The sequence below is a fragment of the Notothenia coriiceps genome, unplaced genomic scaffold, assembly GCF_000735185.1.
Source record: "Notothenia coriiceps isolate Sejong01 unplaced genomic scaffold, NC01 NC01_scaffold00025848, whole genome shotgun sequence".
NCBI lineage: Eukaryota > Metazoa > Chordata > Actinopteri > Perciformes > Nototheniidae > Notothenia > Notothenia coriiceps.
The window spans coordinates 335,605-352,829 of record NW_011358549.1 but is presented as its reverse complement, the minus strand read 5'-3'; the positions used below and the strand labels follow the sequence as shown (position 1 = coordinate 352,829).

General features: G+C 41.2%; 1 protein-coding gene and 1 long non-coding RNA gene across 4 annotated transcripts in view; one reads left to right on the top strand and one right to left on the bottom strand.

The window, feature by feature from the left end:
- LOC104956325 (uncharacterized) overlaps positions 1 to 4,513 on the top strand; it is a 9,588-nt gene extending 5,075 nt beyond the window's left edge. The window contains exon 3 of one of the 3 annotated variants that reach the window (XR_799534.1): positions 3,779 to 4,513. This is a non-coding gene — a long non-coding RNA (uncharacterized lncRNA). Of the gene's footprint in view, positions 1 to 2,019; positions 2,034 to 3,778 lie in introns of those variants that run through there. The other 2 variants (XR_799535.1, XR_799536.1) reach the window with 2 other exon arrangements.
- Positions 4,514 to 8,716: 4,203 nt separating this feature from the next.
- agrn (agrin) overlaps positions 8,717 to 17,225 on the bottom strand; it is a 55,014-nt gene continuing 46,505 nt past the window's right edge. Inside the window, exon 22 of the mRNA XM_010783810.1 lies at positions 8,717 to 11,334. Coding sequence (XP_010782112.1) covers positions 11,174 to 11,334 — 161 coding nt within the window. The 3' untranslated portion in view covers positions 8,717 to 11,173. The remainder of the gene's footprint in view (positions 11,335 to 17,225) is intronic.

Here is a 17,225-nt window from a genome sequence, read left to right as displayed (position 1 = left end):
CTTCACAGTCTTTCAGCTTCTCCTTAACTTGTGTTGCTCTACCTGAATTCTGTACACAACTAATACCAGAAAGTAAACCTCGTTATACTCTTTTTTATTTACCTTATCATTTGCGCGGTTGGGCACGCTAGCACTATTTCTTACGGTTCCGACTACCCAGAACGATTAGCGAAATTCAGGACCAACTACTTATTAGGTATGTAAGTATGGTCATATACAGGGTATATTTTTATAAATGAGTGCAGTACGAGGAATCTTCCATTTTCGTGATAATAGATTTAACGTCGGACTGTGATCTTAGATATTTTGTGATCTACACTGACTGTTTTACGGGGGCTTAATGTTACTGCAATGGTAATAATGAGGTTGTTTGCCTCTACGAGGTCAGTAGGAGTGCGGTTCCACGCTACGTTTCACGGGAACTCTAACGAAGGGAAAATTCCAATTGTGTGAACAACGCGGACACATTCTTAGATGTTAGATAAGTTTATAAGATTTTATGTACGTTATCTATTGTTTTAACAGATATTAACATTCTTCTAAATGTTAGGACAATTCCGGATTTTATATCTTATATTATCAATATGTTAATAAATAATAAGTACATTTTACCTGACGGATTATTTCGTACAATTTCTTACACTGAAATTACACTAATTGTTACGAGTCTGCGAGACTTACACAACCGCCTCACTCGTGACCAAATGTTTACCAGATGAGTAGGTCGCGCTGAAAAGTGGTTCTAGCTCCTACGAGACAAGCCACGCGCTCAAGTGTGCACCTTAGCACGCGCATCATTTTGGGTCCATCGGCACCGCACCCTTTTTTAAATCCCCTTCTCGCCCACCTATGCAGGAAAAGACAACCCCACCACACCCACGCCAGTTACGATTATTGCATTGGTCCTACCTCCTAACGCTCGCGCGGCATAGCACACACACTGTGTGTACAACGATAGCTACCCTCGGGGGGGCGCGCGCCGCGCGCACAACGCTCCCGATGGCGCGCGCACACATCACCGCTCGCTGTCCCAGGAGTGCGTGAGAGGTCCGCGCTCTCGCACGCACTCCATTCGTAAGTAAGTCTCGCACTCACGCTCCCTCTGGAAATTGTAAACATGCAGGCCAGGAGGAAACAAGGAGCGGACATGTGTCGAGGTCAAAACCGCGTAACCCGGACGAAGTAGTCTAACATAAACAACAACGACGGACGGTCGGCCTTCAAATCATCGTCTAATAAAAACTAATTTATGAGGTTTTAGAGGTGGGAGGTATTAACGTGAAACGAAGTCAACGGGACTATGAAAGGTTGCCGCCACCTCTCACGGCACGACTCACTGCGATAGATAGAAGATAGCTAAGCTTCTCAATATTTTTCAATCCAACGGCTGCAAAATTCTCACAGTGCTATCTGGTCAACGGACGACTCAAGTACTAATTACGTTGGAGCACTTATGAATTGATCTCTTATATGTTTTAACAGACAGTGATTTGTATGTGAACAATGGATTGTCGCAAGCGAAAAGGTAAGACTGGAAAAAAGCGTCGAAATAAAGGTTTTAAAGGAATACCTCTTTAGGGGGTAACGATAAAACAGCTCCTTTTGGGCTCGCGGGTCGATGAAGGCGAAAAACCCTGCACAGTGACGTGGTGCATTCAACTACGGGCTAACTAACCTACACTATCGACCGCTTCCGTTCGAGCCGGTGCGGAGCGAACGCACAGCGCGAATACCCGTACCCGCCCAGACAACTCACTACTGGCTCTATAGTTTCCGTCCAACCCGGTATGTTCCCTAACCCGAGTACGTGCTCTTCGGAGGTAGACTAACGCCAGTTAGGATGAGGTAAAAAGAAGTGGTTCCCTTTCGTTTAAAGCCGACCCGGATGTGAGATGCGCGTTTGTCTGCTCACGTTAAATGCAAAGCTGGTATTGTAGATCTACGCACGTCGCACAAAGTGAGAACGATTCCGATGAAGTATACTCTATTACCCCTATCACCTACTCTTGCGCGGGTCAGGTTGGTGTGTTGTTCTTTAAAAGGCTTCTTGATTTGCGCTACGTCTAATATACAAACATAAAATTTAAATAATTTTTATTACTTGATCGTTAGTTTTTTTGTTCCCTACTCGGACACGAAACTCACTGAAACGAGTTCGGTCCAAGACGACAAAAGTTGAAAAGGGGTGGTCTGTCCAAACAACCACAGACCCACCTAGCAACGTACAACGTGGAAAGGCTCAGTGCTTCACGCACGAGGTGTCCAAGAGAATGGGTCATACGGCTGATAAGGAACCAAACAATCATAACTGTAATAATCTAAAGCGATAAATCTTTACCCACATGACGGCTAAGCACGTGGACCGGTTCATTAGGTCTGACAACACTCCCGATATTAAGAAACAACAGACAGAGAAGAATATGCCTTGAAATCTGTCCATCAGACTAAAAGTAATTTTATAACAGGGCGCCCACCCACCAATTTCCACGCTAGTTGCCTCCCGCCCACTCACTCACTTTTGAAACATATTTCTGCTCTACCACGACATCACACACACCACATCCACCTCGTGTGTAAATGGGAAAAAACGCGCTGGCTAGCGGCTACTCACACACACGCACTGCACAACCCACCTACTGTGTCATATAGCGAATAAACCTCGTCACAGGATTTGTTCCAAATGTAGCAGGATTATCTTCTGTACCTGTTCGTAGCATCACTGCATCTCGAAAAGTATATAAAACGCTGATGAGATCAACTAACAGTTATTCTACCAGTATCCTGAATGAGAACTATTCACATTCACAACGGAGTCTAATTTGGACAGAACTCCCTACGAAGGACCTTTTTTGACGTTTTTATCACTACCCGTCGGATACGACACTCCTTATCGCCTGGTTGAGAATTTTAAGTCGGGTGCGCACACTCGAGTACGTACAACCGATAACACGAGCCATCAGAAGGCTATGCTGCCGTTTTCGCCAGCGTCCGTAGAGTCTTTTTATAAGTACCCCACCGTTCTCCCACCGTCCTCTAAAGACTCCCCACGTAGGGTACGACCGTCTCTCCCATCCGCGATATACACACAAAAGATATTTAGGCGTTACCACATATAGTTATATACAAATTGAAACCTTTCGGTGTTACCAACTATAAGCATTAGACATACCATCTGATGCCGCATCACGTTTTTTGTTAAAGCGAGAAAAACTCCGTGACCCAGTTAAAACTCTAAACACGGATACAAACTAAGATATTGTCAGCAAAATAAAAGTCCGAAATACCATATCCATTATGCATGTTTTTATGTGTAAATCATCACAAATACAGAACTTGATATCAATACATGATTAAACGGCAGTCTTCATCTAAAGAGGATTTGTTATAGTGGTTCAATCGCACATAGGATTTGTCATCGCACGTTTGTCTAATGCGGGTGGCGACAACACAAAACTCGACACACAACGTAGGTACAGTATATCTCTATAGTCATCTTACACACAACTTACAGAGAGGAACCTGATTCCCAGATCTCACGCCTCGAGTATTAGATAATACCACACGATCAAAAAGAGGAAAACACTTATTGGTTCCTACGTAAATCTTTAAAAACACCTCACACATATTTAGTTTGATTCAGAAATATATACAATATGACCAGCTTTGTTTTAAGGGATTAATAGGTATGTGAGCAATATTACAAACAATGTATACGATAATGTATGTCATTAAAATTACATATATTGAATAAATACATGTTTTTTCTTTAAATATACAGGACATCAAAGGAGATGACGTCACCAGAGACCTGCAGAAATCTACCATGGGCATATATGTCATCAACAAGGAGAGTGGAGAACCTGGACATTATGACGACGTTGGGATTTTTGTTGAAGGACTAATCATTCTGGACAACATTGGATCTGTTGCCCGAGCTTGTGCCATCATGCTGGGAGTCATCTATACACTGAACATGGCTTACCCCAAAGAGCTAAGGTACTACTATGAATTCATTCAGAAAGTGCTCTTGCAAATGGATGGTGAAAGGCTTTCCCCCAAAGTCCTTGGACTGAAGAACATGCCGGACTGTAGGATTTCTTCAGCCGCTCGTGAAGCGATGTCATTTAAAAAAACAAAACACCAGTCAAACCTCAAAGGTTGGGAGAAGAATGTGGAAATGTTGATGGACTTGGAAGACATGTTTCATGTATTAATGTGAGGAAGGTTACATCCTCCTCAGCTGTTTAAGTCACATGCTTCATGTTACGTCAGGATTTATTCGCTAAGTCTGTTTCCACTGCACTTTGCTGTCATGGCCTCCACCTCTGCCTAGTCTGATTTCTCACATTCACTGTGACATATAGGCTACAGTATGTATGAATCAGAATCGGTATGCACACCAGATTGGAGGCAGCAGCTTGTCCATTCGAAGGGTTGGAATTCAAACGGATGTAGTATTTTTTTGAATTTGTATTGTGCTAAAATGCATTGTTCTTTTATAGTGGAAATGGAAAGTTGGCGGTTTGCCAAAGTTGTTCAAATTATCAATAAATGCATTTTTTATATATATATAGAGATAATTCATTACACTATTATACATTATTATTATATTATATTTAGCCCAACAATATAGTTGATTTCAATCACTAGCTTGGGTCAAATAAACAACCCAGCACATGGGTTAAAATGATCCAGCCCAGCACATGGGTTAAGACAACCCAGCGTGTGTTCTGTCCTATAGTGACTCAGCAGCTGGGTTATGATTGGGTTATTTTTTAACCCAGTAGTTTTAAGAGTGCTATTAAAAATGGTGCCTTGCCCAGAATTATATGATGTAATAACATTAAAGGTATGATATCTTAAAGTCAGCTCTCTACAGTAGCACTGTATGGGAGAGTGTTTTCTTAGCAACCAGGATGTAAAAGTGATGGAGTTTCTTAAGCATTGATTTGTGTAGTAGACAATGATGATAAAATATTGAGTTTAATCTTGAAAAATAGTAAGAAAGAAAAGGACGCCGCCAATGTGTTTTAGCTCATTACCTCGATAACAGATCCTGTATAATTTTAGTGGCATTTTTGCTGGCATGCAAACGTGCTTCAACTGACCGAAACATTTCCATTAGGAGAAACGTGCTGCAGTTTAAAAATAGAAGCATAATAAAAAAAACTCAAATGTGCCAAAATACATGCAAAGGAAGAAACAATTTCCAAGCATTCAGAAAACATTCACCAACTTGACGAAACATGCGCAGCGTTTGCTAAAAGCGCTGCAAATACAAAATGCTGCTGGAAGCTAAACACAACAGAAACAGGGACCCGAGCGCTTGTTGATGTTCAGGAACTATAAAGTTAGCACATTTGTGTTTTAAAATTTTCATAATTTCTTAAGCTGCAGGCACGTTTCTCCTAATTTTTTGGCTACCGTAATTAGCAGACTTGAAACTTAAATGCTATAATTTGTTTTATGTTTATATGCACATTTGTTGAAAGACCGCACAACAAATCAAACAAATGTCCTAAACAAAACGGGGGTTTGCAAAATAATGTGAAGAATACATCATGTGTAAAACTAAAGCAGGGGAGGAAGGTGTGACGAAGTTCATGCGCTGAATCGTTACTTTTATCACCGTGCAGACTGATGTCCTGTTGAGTCTACGAGGGACAAAAAGACTCTAAAGCACAAAGCCTAGTCTCCCACCCGTGGACATTGGAAAACAGGATGTCTCCTCTACCCTGAGATGGCTGCTTCTATAGACCCGTGACCTTTGACCCCCTTTTTGCCTTGAGACCTACAAATCTGCCGGGCCAAAGATTGAAAAAAAATCTGGAAAGGGAAACAAAGAGGACTTATACTGAGAGTGATGCAGCTGGACAGCTGGAGCCTCGTCAGAGAGAAATCACTTTTATTTCCACGTGGACATAAAAAGCTGTGAGAGAGGAACTTTATTTCACAAAAGGGGGTGAGATGTAGTTTGGCACATGGCAAGGCTTTTTATTTTTATTTATTTAAGCTGTCAAAGGTTTTTAGAAAACATTCTCAGAAGATCATTGAGAGATGTTTCTAAGAACACTTTCACAGATGATGTGGAGGACTCTGGGGCCTTGATTGGCTCGGGTTGAGAGGTCTGATGAAATTTCATCCAGAGGGCCTGACTTTGTTGCATAATTCATAACTCCACTTTGACCTTGAACAAACTGCATTCCCCGACATGTGTTAAAACGACACATCTTAAAACCTTCTGGACAGAAGGTTGCTCAACCCATGAATTAAGATTAGCCTTCTGTGAATCTTGTATACTCCGAAACACGTGTTTAACCTCCAACCCTCTCAAGTCTCTTAGCTTAAAGGGGCCCTGTTATGGGAACTTTTTAGCATCTTCCCTTTCCCGACGTGTTTTATGGATGTTTTTATGCACATGATCTGCAAAGGTTACAATTTCCCTCCAGAGGGAGTTTATCTCCCACACTCCCCCCCCCTGCCTTAAACGCCTCACTTTGATTTTTTATTTCTGTAACATAGTGACGTCATAACACATTATGTAACAATAACGCTTCTATTGGCTAGAGCTCCAACAAATCTTGATAGGCTAAGGGGCAGGACATCTCTAAGTGGTTGACCAATCACAACAGAGCCGGCCAGCTAACCAATCAGAGCAGACTGGGCTCTGGTTTCAGACAGAGGGTTTTTGAACATTAAAGCATGTAAACATGTCACAGTAGAGGCACAGAATACAAACACCCCATTATACAAATGAGCATAATAGGCTGCCTTTAACACCTAAGCAGTGAGAGCTATTTAATGATTTGACTCCATACATGGATTCTGCATTTTGTTTTGGTTTTAATTCCTTTAATCAAACAACTTAGACTCATTAACTTGAAACCGATCTTTCCCCAGAAGGATCCCTCACTGAGCTAAACCATTTAATCAACAGCATTTCATATTTTTAATTAACACAACACGAGATGCAGCGTCCTTCTTCGTCATTAGCAAGGAATAAATTAAACTCAGGCTTAATGAAAATGCTCAAGACAGATTTGGGTTGTACTGAATGATATATGAAGCTGTGTGAAGATTTTCTTTCATTTGAATCGCAGCCTTTCAATTAGCGGTAGGGCGCTACAGATTGCTGTAGGAGATTTGAATTATAAGTGTACATATCACTGAAATGCAGTGTATTGATGTGCGTACGAGCTGGGGAAATGAAATTGCTTTGGATTTGGAAAAACACCTTTTGTCTTGGACGTTTCAATCAGAACAATAAGCGGAAACCTCATTAAGGCCGAACACAGACTGACGTCTAAACTTGTGATTGCTTCTACAGTATATGCCTGGAAACTAACAATGGAAAGAAGAAGGCCTCTGTGAATTCATAATAGAGCTGAGTTTTCCCACCAAATTGTACCTAATTTATTACTATTTCAACTAATCTGCACCTGGAAATATATGGAAAATACCTCTGGGTCGGCTCTTTTTCCTTCTAATAGCTCTTTTATTACATACAGAAGGACCTGGCCATGACTCAAATGAAATTCTCTATCAGTATTAAACAGCCCCAGGGTTAAGGAATAACATATGAGCACTAAAAGAAGTCCTGGACTCAAATCAAGAATCTTTAGTCCACTAAGTTCCACTTGCCAGCCTTTCAAGGTTTCCTTAATCATAGTTTGATTATTCATCATAGTTTCTAGATATGGAGTTCTTGCTTTATCATAACAGGTGGTCTTATGGGGGAGATTGTAAACCTTGTCTCTGGTTATCAACTGTGTTTTTCTCAAATAAGGGATAGTGGCACTGTGCCAAGGGGCTGCAAAGTTTTAGATTACAAACAGTTCAAATGGCTTCCAAAAGAACAAATGACAGTTAGCATTCGCTTCAGGGGGATCCTTGGAAAATCTTTTCCCATGAAATAGATTTCCTGGCCCCAGTAAAAAAGAAGAATCCCTGGTCTATTGCTCTCAGGTCATATGATGACAACTGAGCCCCTCATCTACTGATAGAGACCATGGGGGAAATCTCACAACACCTTGTGTTGAAAGGATTTCTTCAAACAAGTTTTCCCTTGATTTCCTGTAGCATCAGATGCAGAAATGTGGCAATAATTAGAAATGTCTCTGGAAACAAGTCCCAAGAAATCAAAAGAATGTACCCGTAGTTCTGTCGGTTTATCCAAAGCTAGATTAAGCTTTTTGGTCTGTGTAAAGACCAGCCTTCATTCTGCATCTGCACATTATTCCTTAACTGGTTGAAAGCTCTGGAAAAGTGGACCTTAGGTTAAAATTTGTAAACAATAATTTCAAGAATAAAATGTCATGTTCAACATGGCCTATGTAAATTATTTTCACTTGCTAACACATTCACTTCTCTGGTGCAATTAATACTCTAGCACCAAATGTGTATTAATCTACAGTCCAAGAGTCTCTAAAAATGCACCTGAGCAACATTTGCTAAAAACTAGCATGCCCTAGTCGAGAAAGACACTGAAACCGTACAAAAAAAATATACATATTCTTGTCATGGAGTTTTCGGCTGAGAGCCACAGGTGAAGGAGGGCAGTAAGAAGGCATTTAGAAATACATCAACAACATTTTTTTTTTGATCTGGTCACAGGATTTGCTGACAGTTCTGAAGAATACAGAATATTGCCAGCGAAGATTGGTCGAAATGCAAACTCCAAATGGAGTCGAAATCAAGACGGCGGACAAGAAGGGGCTCCATTTGGTTGACATTTTATTTCATGGTGGTAGGATCACAAGACAAAGGTCATAGAGTTAGTAATGTTCAGGTCATGCCACTCGTACGCGGTGCACTGGCCTTTGAGGAGCTTTGCAGTCAGACAGTAGTTTACAGAGGCCGGACATGGAGGGTCATTACAGACATAAATAAGGAACAGAAAATAGATTCCAAAACAGTAAATAGAAGATCTTTTCGTAAAAAGCCGGAGGGGACATTTGCAGAGCCCCCCCGGGATTATTTTTGTGTACAGTATGAGCATTATTACTGATATAGTTATCATTATTATGTATTACTCCTTTACATTATGGGGATGAGGCTAATACACTTGCTAAAATAAGGAAAAAGTTATATGGATGACGTCACCTGCTCAGAGAAGAGGTGATTGGGTTTTTAAGGCAAATAGTTTCAAACCATAGACTGCTATCGTCTTAATTTTCTCGAGTCAATCTGAATACACAGGGATTTCTCCTTTATTAATGTCGCCACCTGAGCGGATCAAATTCAAACAATGGTACAATAAGACCAGTCCAAGGTTAACAGTGCTGGAATTTTAAACGTGTCTTGCATCAGAAAATAAGGGTTTCCTGGTGTGGACACTCAACAACACAGTTATAGCTTCAGGGCTTTCCCTCCCCACATGATTATATCATCATGTGGACGACATGGTTCCAGTGTATATTACTAAAAACATAAACCTCCACATATAACACATTTGCTAAGTTCACAAGGGCTGTACAAAAAACAATGATGATTTAAGAAGGAAATTAAGAAAAGAAAAAGTAGCACAAGACCATTCGATACTCGACCATGAACAGGCATGATTTTGTGTCAGAGTATTGCCAAAGTTCTCATATCAAAACAAAGTGTCCTTTAAGTCGGTCAGCGCGGCTTATTGTGGACGACTTTACCACGTTGCATCAGTTCACTGAAAGTTACAGAATTCGCACTAGTAATACAAACCCATGCGTCACTATGTTAATTTGCAAGTACTGTAGGATTATGCATCCCATGTTTGCGACTGTTATGGCTCCAAAAAGTCACAACGTCTTTCTCTGGACAGCCGGAAAACAAAAGAGTCCTCCAGGAATGCTCCGAGGTCAAATACGAAAAGAAATGAAGTCTCAGAAAGAGTTTTTGAAGATATTTCTGTTTGACGGGACATTCCCAAGAGTGGTAGCTCTCCTCATGATAAGATCTCTGCTGGCCTCCTTCCTGTCTGTCCTTCTTCAGTCTTTGCTTTCAGCACCTCCTTAAGGTCAGATATGGTAACAACCTCTTCCCCGTATGCACCATTCAATGTCCTGCAAAACTAACTGCTCCCAGGAAAAAAAGTTTTAAAAAAAGGCCATAAAAGATACAGGGAATGAACAAATATAAAACATTATTCCGAGCTCAGTGGGAATTATTTTCAAAATAAAACTAGAAACAAAAACCAGATTCAAACCAACACTGCAGAAGTGCATGCATTTATAGTGGTCATCATTAGTTTGGATTGTAAAACAGAACGCACAATAGTATATGAGAAGCAAAATTCTCCAAAGAGAACCCATCTTACATATTCACAGTCTCAGGTATTATTTATATACTCTATATTTATAACATTTATTCATGTCTTGACTTATGACTAATGATATGCGCGTCACTGTGGAGCGCTCTCTCCGTCATGTTGGCTTGAAGTGTTAGTGAGTTATATTTCAAAACTAGAGGCTCTGATGGGATTCAGATTGAGTGGAGAGTTTTTTTTTCTTTTTTGGGGAGGGCGCTCTGCGATGGGGTTGATGGAGCGGTCTCGACTGTGTACTTTCTCACTGTAGCAGCTTGACTGATATCTGAAAAGTCCCATTAGGAAAAAACAGCGGGCTACTGGTGGCTGATTACATTAGAGTTTCTTGTGTGGAGTCGCGCCAGCTGGCCGCGGCATCAAAGAGCCGCAGCGGGGGGGGGGGAATGTATGTCTATCATGAAGGTACGGTATGGGCCATGCTTGGGGAATGTGGACGATAGATATGGCACCAAGACAAGGCCGTCACCAGAGATCTGCTGCGACGTCCACCAGTGTTCAAGTAATGAGCGAGGAGGGAAAAAAGGAGCAGGCTTCTTTTTTTTTTTAAGTTGGCGTTTGTTTTAAAACAACAAAACTGACAAGAATAATCTCCCTTTCACAGAGATGCCTGCTTTTTGAAAAAAAAAAGAAGATATATATGAAGGGGCAGAAAGAAGTGTGTTCTGTTTATGGAGGTGCAGATAAAAAAAAAAGAAGAAACAAATATATAAAACAAAAATTAAATCAACATTTTCTTTCCACATAAAAAGCAATGAAAAGTATACAAAAATAGAAAATAATTACAGCAGGAGACATGGCGCTATGGAGGGGGCGAGTGGGAGGTTTCTTATTTTTCTCCGTTTAATTTTTCAAGACTCGGTCTCTGCTGGGTTATTTGGCGGCGGAGCAGTGTAGTATTTTGGGGCTGTTTAGGGCGTCTTCCACCAGGTGGAGCTCCACGCCGTCCACCACTACGTCCTTGATGCAGCCCATGTAGCCCGTGCTGTAGGCTTTGGGCAACCGACGGGCCACCGCCAGCTCCTCCAGACCACCTGGGGGGGGGGACAGGAGGGTTAATACAGGAAGTTCAGAGTAACGCTTATACACACATATTAAAAAAAACAACTGAAAATTAGAGAATATAATTACTCAAACTACAATTCCGAATCTACAATAACATTTGTCACTGCCACATTTTGAGAATTTCACACATTTTTGAATGTTTTCAGACAGACTAAGTACTTCGAAATACACATTTAGTTGTTTATTTTAAAGAGGCCCTATTATGCTTTTTGATGTTATCTCATTCCTGATGTTTGCAATATAGGTTTTTGTGCATGTAAATGGTCTGTCAAGATTAAAATCCCAAAGTTCACTCCGGTAGTGACATCACTTCGTCACATTGTACGTGATAGGCTAAGGAGTGGGACATCTCTAAGTGGTTGTCCAATCTCAACAGAGCCCCCTTTAATGGCTGTGTCTATTTCTGTCTGTAGATTTCTTCTAAATGTACTAAAAGCTGCCTCATTAGAATTTTTAATACACAAGTGGATTAAGTGCAAATACAATGTGTAGCCTTGCAAGCTTCGTTTGCAATAGGGCAGTTATCTCATGTTTTACATTTAGAAGCACACACCAAACTTTCTAGATGTATTGCTTTCTATATTCTAAACATTTTGTTGTTAGAAGTATGGTGAAATGTTTTATCTGATTTATGGAATGATGTAAAGCGATGTCTAAACTTTCCCTTCCACATGCTTTAAATGTAATATGTCAATATCCAATGTTCAAATGCGTAATTTGCATATTTAAACATTATATTGCGGAAACTTGAATTAGCAGAAAGTATTGTTTTCATGTCAGTTATCAACTGGAGTAGTTTTAATTGTGAAACTAGTGTCTGTATTTGAATTATTACCATATTCGTATGCAGTATCTCCACTCTAAGGGCTACTGCAGTTATTGGACAAGCACTCAACCTCTAGTTGCAACATTTCCCATAGTGCATTGCATTCCCCAGCCAGCTTCTCTCTTACGAATGTTCAAGATTGGAGCCAAAAGCTAAAATCCCGAGATGATATCTTTAAGGATGAAGACATTAAACAATTATCATCAAGGTATGCCCCTTTAAAGACAAAAAAAGATGAAGGATAGGATTTCAGTTCAAGATGAGACCTTGGAGATGCCTTCAAAAGGCTGTACCAGAAATATATTTTCCTAGAAAAATGTATTTCTGGGTCTAAATGAGTTACTTGTGTTGTCAGACTTTGTACTTCTTTTATTCTCATGGCGACGCCAGCGGATGTACATGACAGGTTGACACTTTATATGTCAAAGCGCCAAGATCAAAGGCAGAAAGCTGCATGCCAGCCAGAGTTAGTTAAGATAGACGGGAGTGAAGGTTCCCTCATTTGAAACGATGAACAAGTGCTCAAAATGTTCCACTAATGAAAGGTGATGACAGAAAGTAACATTATATATACCTGACATCCTCATTATATCTAATTTGCTTCAGTCTTAAGTGCTAATCGCTCATTTCCCTCCCTAAATATCACCTGTCCATCAAATACTCCAACGGCTTTTCTTTAAGTTTGACTCCTTATAGGTGCTGCTCTCTTCTGTGCTAACCACCCACTTCTTCCTGTATTAATTCAAAACAAACCAAAGAGATCAAATAAAGCCATATTCTGTTCGACTGTTTCTGAAAAGAGATGTTGCTGTTCAATTTTATTTAAAAGGTCCCATGTCATGCTTTTCTGGTTATTACCCGTCCCCTTGTATGTTATGTAGCTTTTTCTGCATGTAAACGGTCTGCAGAGTCACAAACCCTCAAAGTACACCCTGTAGCGAGTAAAACTCTAACACAGAAAATACCTATCTATGCTGCCCAAATGGACCAATCCTTGGAGCCGTTACGTTACGTCCCCGTTACGTTAAGTCCGTGGATTGGTCCAAATTGTCCAATCCGCGGACTTCCTCACACACACACACAATCATTTCTCAGCTGCAGCTTCACCGATTCCTCCTCCCTGAGACGGTGTGTTCGGGCTGGGTTTCGCTGTGTCTCGCTCAGTGGTGTACTGGGCATTAGACGCGGGGGTACGCCGTACCCTCACTTATTTGAAGCATGATCTTTTTTTTTAATAGTCTGATAAATATAAAATCATTGCCAGTGTTATCAGTTGCAAGGGTGTATTTGTTGTAATAATGACAAAAACATAATACATTTCACAGTAGTTATAATAAAAACTTAAAAACGATTTCCTTAAAAAATTATGATTCGCCATTACGTGGCGAGCTGGGGGTGTGTCAGCGACACACCCACGGCCAGCTCGTCGCCCGTGGATTTTGCGGCAGCTATTTCCCTCAAGAACGCCAACGAAAAAGCTCTATAATGGCAGGCAAACATTTTTTACTTGACTTTTGTAAAAAGAATATCATTCACAAGAAGAAAGAGGCTAGCAGCACCGAAGCTACAAGTGAAGCTGCTACTAGCACTACATCATCAGAAGAGCTGATTGTTTGGGATGACCTAATTAAAATAGCGTCCCCCCAGTAAAAATATCCCCACTACACCACTGGTCTCGCTGTCTCGCTGACGGCCACTGGGCTCATAGGGAGGGGGGGCAGGAGCTCCAACAAGCCGTTTAGGACAGAGAGTGAATACACACACTATACAGAGATGCTGTATGAGAAACCAATGCGATTTTGGAAAATTGAACAATGTAAATCTATTCTAGTAGACCTCAACAATGGAATTATGTTCAGTAGAAATGACCATGACATGGGACTTTTAAATCAAATGTTGTAGAGCTGTAAAATACCAAGTACCATTCACCTTCATTATAGTGAGGTGGAGAAAAAGACCCAGGGGCCCTATCATGTTATTTTCAGGTTCATATTTGTACTTAGTGCCTTTACTGCGACTTGTTTACATGATGTAATGGTCAAAAGGCTCTTTATTTGTTCTCATATTGTCTGAGCTTCAGCACATCTCTCACCCTCTGTCGGAAACCAGAGCCCAGTCTGCTCTGTTGTGATTGGTCAACCGCTTAGAGATGTCCCACCCCTTAGCCAATCACATTATGGCCCAATCCCAAACCACGCCCTACCCCTACCCCTCCGTTTGCGCGTTCGAACGGAGGGTCCGCCACATTAAGTGCTGTTCCAAACCAACGAGTCTGGAGCGGTGTGGAGGGGGAGTAGGCTATCAAGCCCTCAAACAGCGAGTCTGCATCGGTGCTGACTGGAGACCGGTCAGGTAGACCGGTCTACCTGGCCGGTCTCAACGCTGTGTGTGTCCGTCAGAAAACACGCTGTTTACAAGTAGTTCCAGCAAACATCCACTGATAAATTGCGATGTTAACAACCTCATGATAACCTCATATGTTTTTAACTTAGGATAATACATGGGGCGAAGACTGCGAGCTAGTTCAGGCAGTCAACTCGAGCACCAATGATACATTAACACGTGACGCACCTCGTCCCTCTTAAGTGCCAACCAAACACATTTTCCTAAACATGCCACTCTATTTAAGCTGCCAGGTCTTCCTGCCTCTGCCTCGCTAATGCTGCTGCCGCCACTGCTGTGTTCACTTGCTATTGCTATGTTCATGTTCCTGCTGCTGTGTTTCATGTTGCTCCTGCTCGCCTGCCCCACCACCGCCCCAGCTTCCACCCCAGCTTCCACCCCAGCTTCCACCTGTAGGCTCGGGGGATAGTTATCTAATCATCACTCAATGTTCTTTGTAAATCTGTGGAGTGATGAAGCCCGAGCCTAGACGCCAAACTCAAACTATATGCTGCTTCTAATAAACATATTAAGAAACATGCGAGTTGTCTGACTGAACTGTGGTTAGTCTAGTAAAAGGTAAATGTGTGCATTTTATTATAAAGTTGTGTATATTTACAGACTGTTGCAAAAACTAAGAAGCTTATAAACATCAGGTTTAAAACTAAAAAAGCTTTACATAAAAATAACACAATGAAATATGTTTGGAGTTTTATTTGAGTTATTAATTTACATTTTTTGTCTAAGAGATGCTGATTTGAAACCGTTGTTAAATACAGTTAAGGCATTTCCTGTTTCTGGCGGAGAGAGGGGAGTTTGTCCCAGAGCTTGCCGCTGTATTTACTCCCTCCATCTGACAAAAGCCGCGAGTGTCACTCCACGGAGGGGTAAGTGTGTAGGGGTAGGGTGTAGGGCGTGGTTTGGGATTGGGCCTATATGTGTTGGAGCGCTATCCAATATAGGCGCAAGTGTTTCATAGTGATGTCACTATCTGACGTAAGTAAACGGAGGAGTTTAATCGAGCAAGAAACTCTCTATGGAAGGACCTTTGGGATTTGAGTCTTTGAAGACCATTTAAATGCACAAACATCTACATAACACACTACAGGAAAGAGAACAACACCAGCAAGCATGATAGGACCCCTTTAAATTGATTCTTTATGAAAACATGTTAGAAATGGCTGTCTTTTAAGCCTCTTAAATATGAAGATTTCTTGATTTTCCCTATATAATATCATATCAAAGGATAATTTCTTTAGGTTTGAGACTGATGAATTATGACATTTACGGACTTTTAGAAGATTTTCCTGTATTTCCTGACATTTTGTATACCAAACGATTAATCTAGAAGATAATCAGATTCATCTGGAATTGCAGCGCAAGAGATAAAAGGAAAAACTTGTATTTTTACTAAAAATGAGCCTTTGAATCACTTGTGCGCTGGATGTAAATTGTCTCACTAAAGCGTTTTATCTATCAGTCATAGAACGTTTTAAAAATGGAAATCTCTTAATATGAACATATTGTTGATTTGTACTTCAAAGCGTTTCAGCCCCTTGCATTTTGCATTCAGCTTTAACTTTTCTGCACTTTTTCTTCCTATTTGAAGTCATCCAGCGCAATCTTTTTCTTCTTATAGTCTTATACCGTCCTTTTGAGGAGACGTGATGACCTAATTGCTGGGTGTGCTGTTGCCTACTTTCTCCTTTTGATGATGTTTTCAGCTTCCCTTCTTTGAGCCAGCACGCTCAAAGTCATTAGTGTCTCTCTCAATAAATCAGCGTGAAACGTCTTTATGGAGAGTTTGAGATCTGTTACTGGGAGAGCTTCTGACCCCAGGTTTTGATGTTTTACCTGCTCTCGGTCTCCCTCTCTATCTACACTTCCAGAACTCTCCAGCATCTTCCTCCTTTTCCCCACATCCCCTATCTCCTCCCAGTTTTCTCTCTTTCTAATCTGTCTGGCTGAGAGATCATTTCCCCGACGAGCTCTTTACATCCCGTCCCTGCCCCCTCTAATCGGATTGCGCGCCTCAGAATCGGGGATCGACAGGGCTAATTTCATGCAAGTTACAGATGAATTAATGATGAACAGTCTGAAGGGGATTTAAAAAGGAGAAGGGCTCTCGACGGGGGGGCTGTGTGAGGATTATGTATTCCTGCTGCAGGCTCTCAGCACCTGTTCCGGCGCTCTGCCTCCCTGTGAGTGTTTGTGTACCTGAGTACACCTCTACATGCAGCCTCTCTTCTAAGTCACTCTGCACTCAAAAGGAAACTTGACTTTATTTCAATGTTATTTCCTCTGAATGCTCTATACCGCTGTGCCGTTTGTGTTCTTTCAGAAAAGCCATTTCTCCGAGCTAAGTTCAGACCGAATATGAGAAGCAGATAACAAGGCAGCTTGGTCATTTTCAATTCAGGAGAGCGGACAACTTTTCACTCAGATAGCCTTTCATTTCTCAAGTCAATACCTGAATGGGCTCGGACACTTTTTTTTTGCCCAAACCGCAATGTGTTTTCCCTGTCTGAGACTTTGCTTATCCTCTGCAATGCCAATGAGTTCATTGCTCATTTTTGGCAGCGTGTCGGAAGAAAGAGTAGTACAGAATTACAAGTATTCCCTTGACTTTCTTTTACATTTGTGGGTACCAGT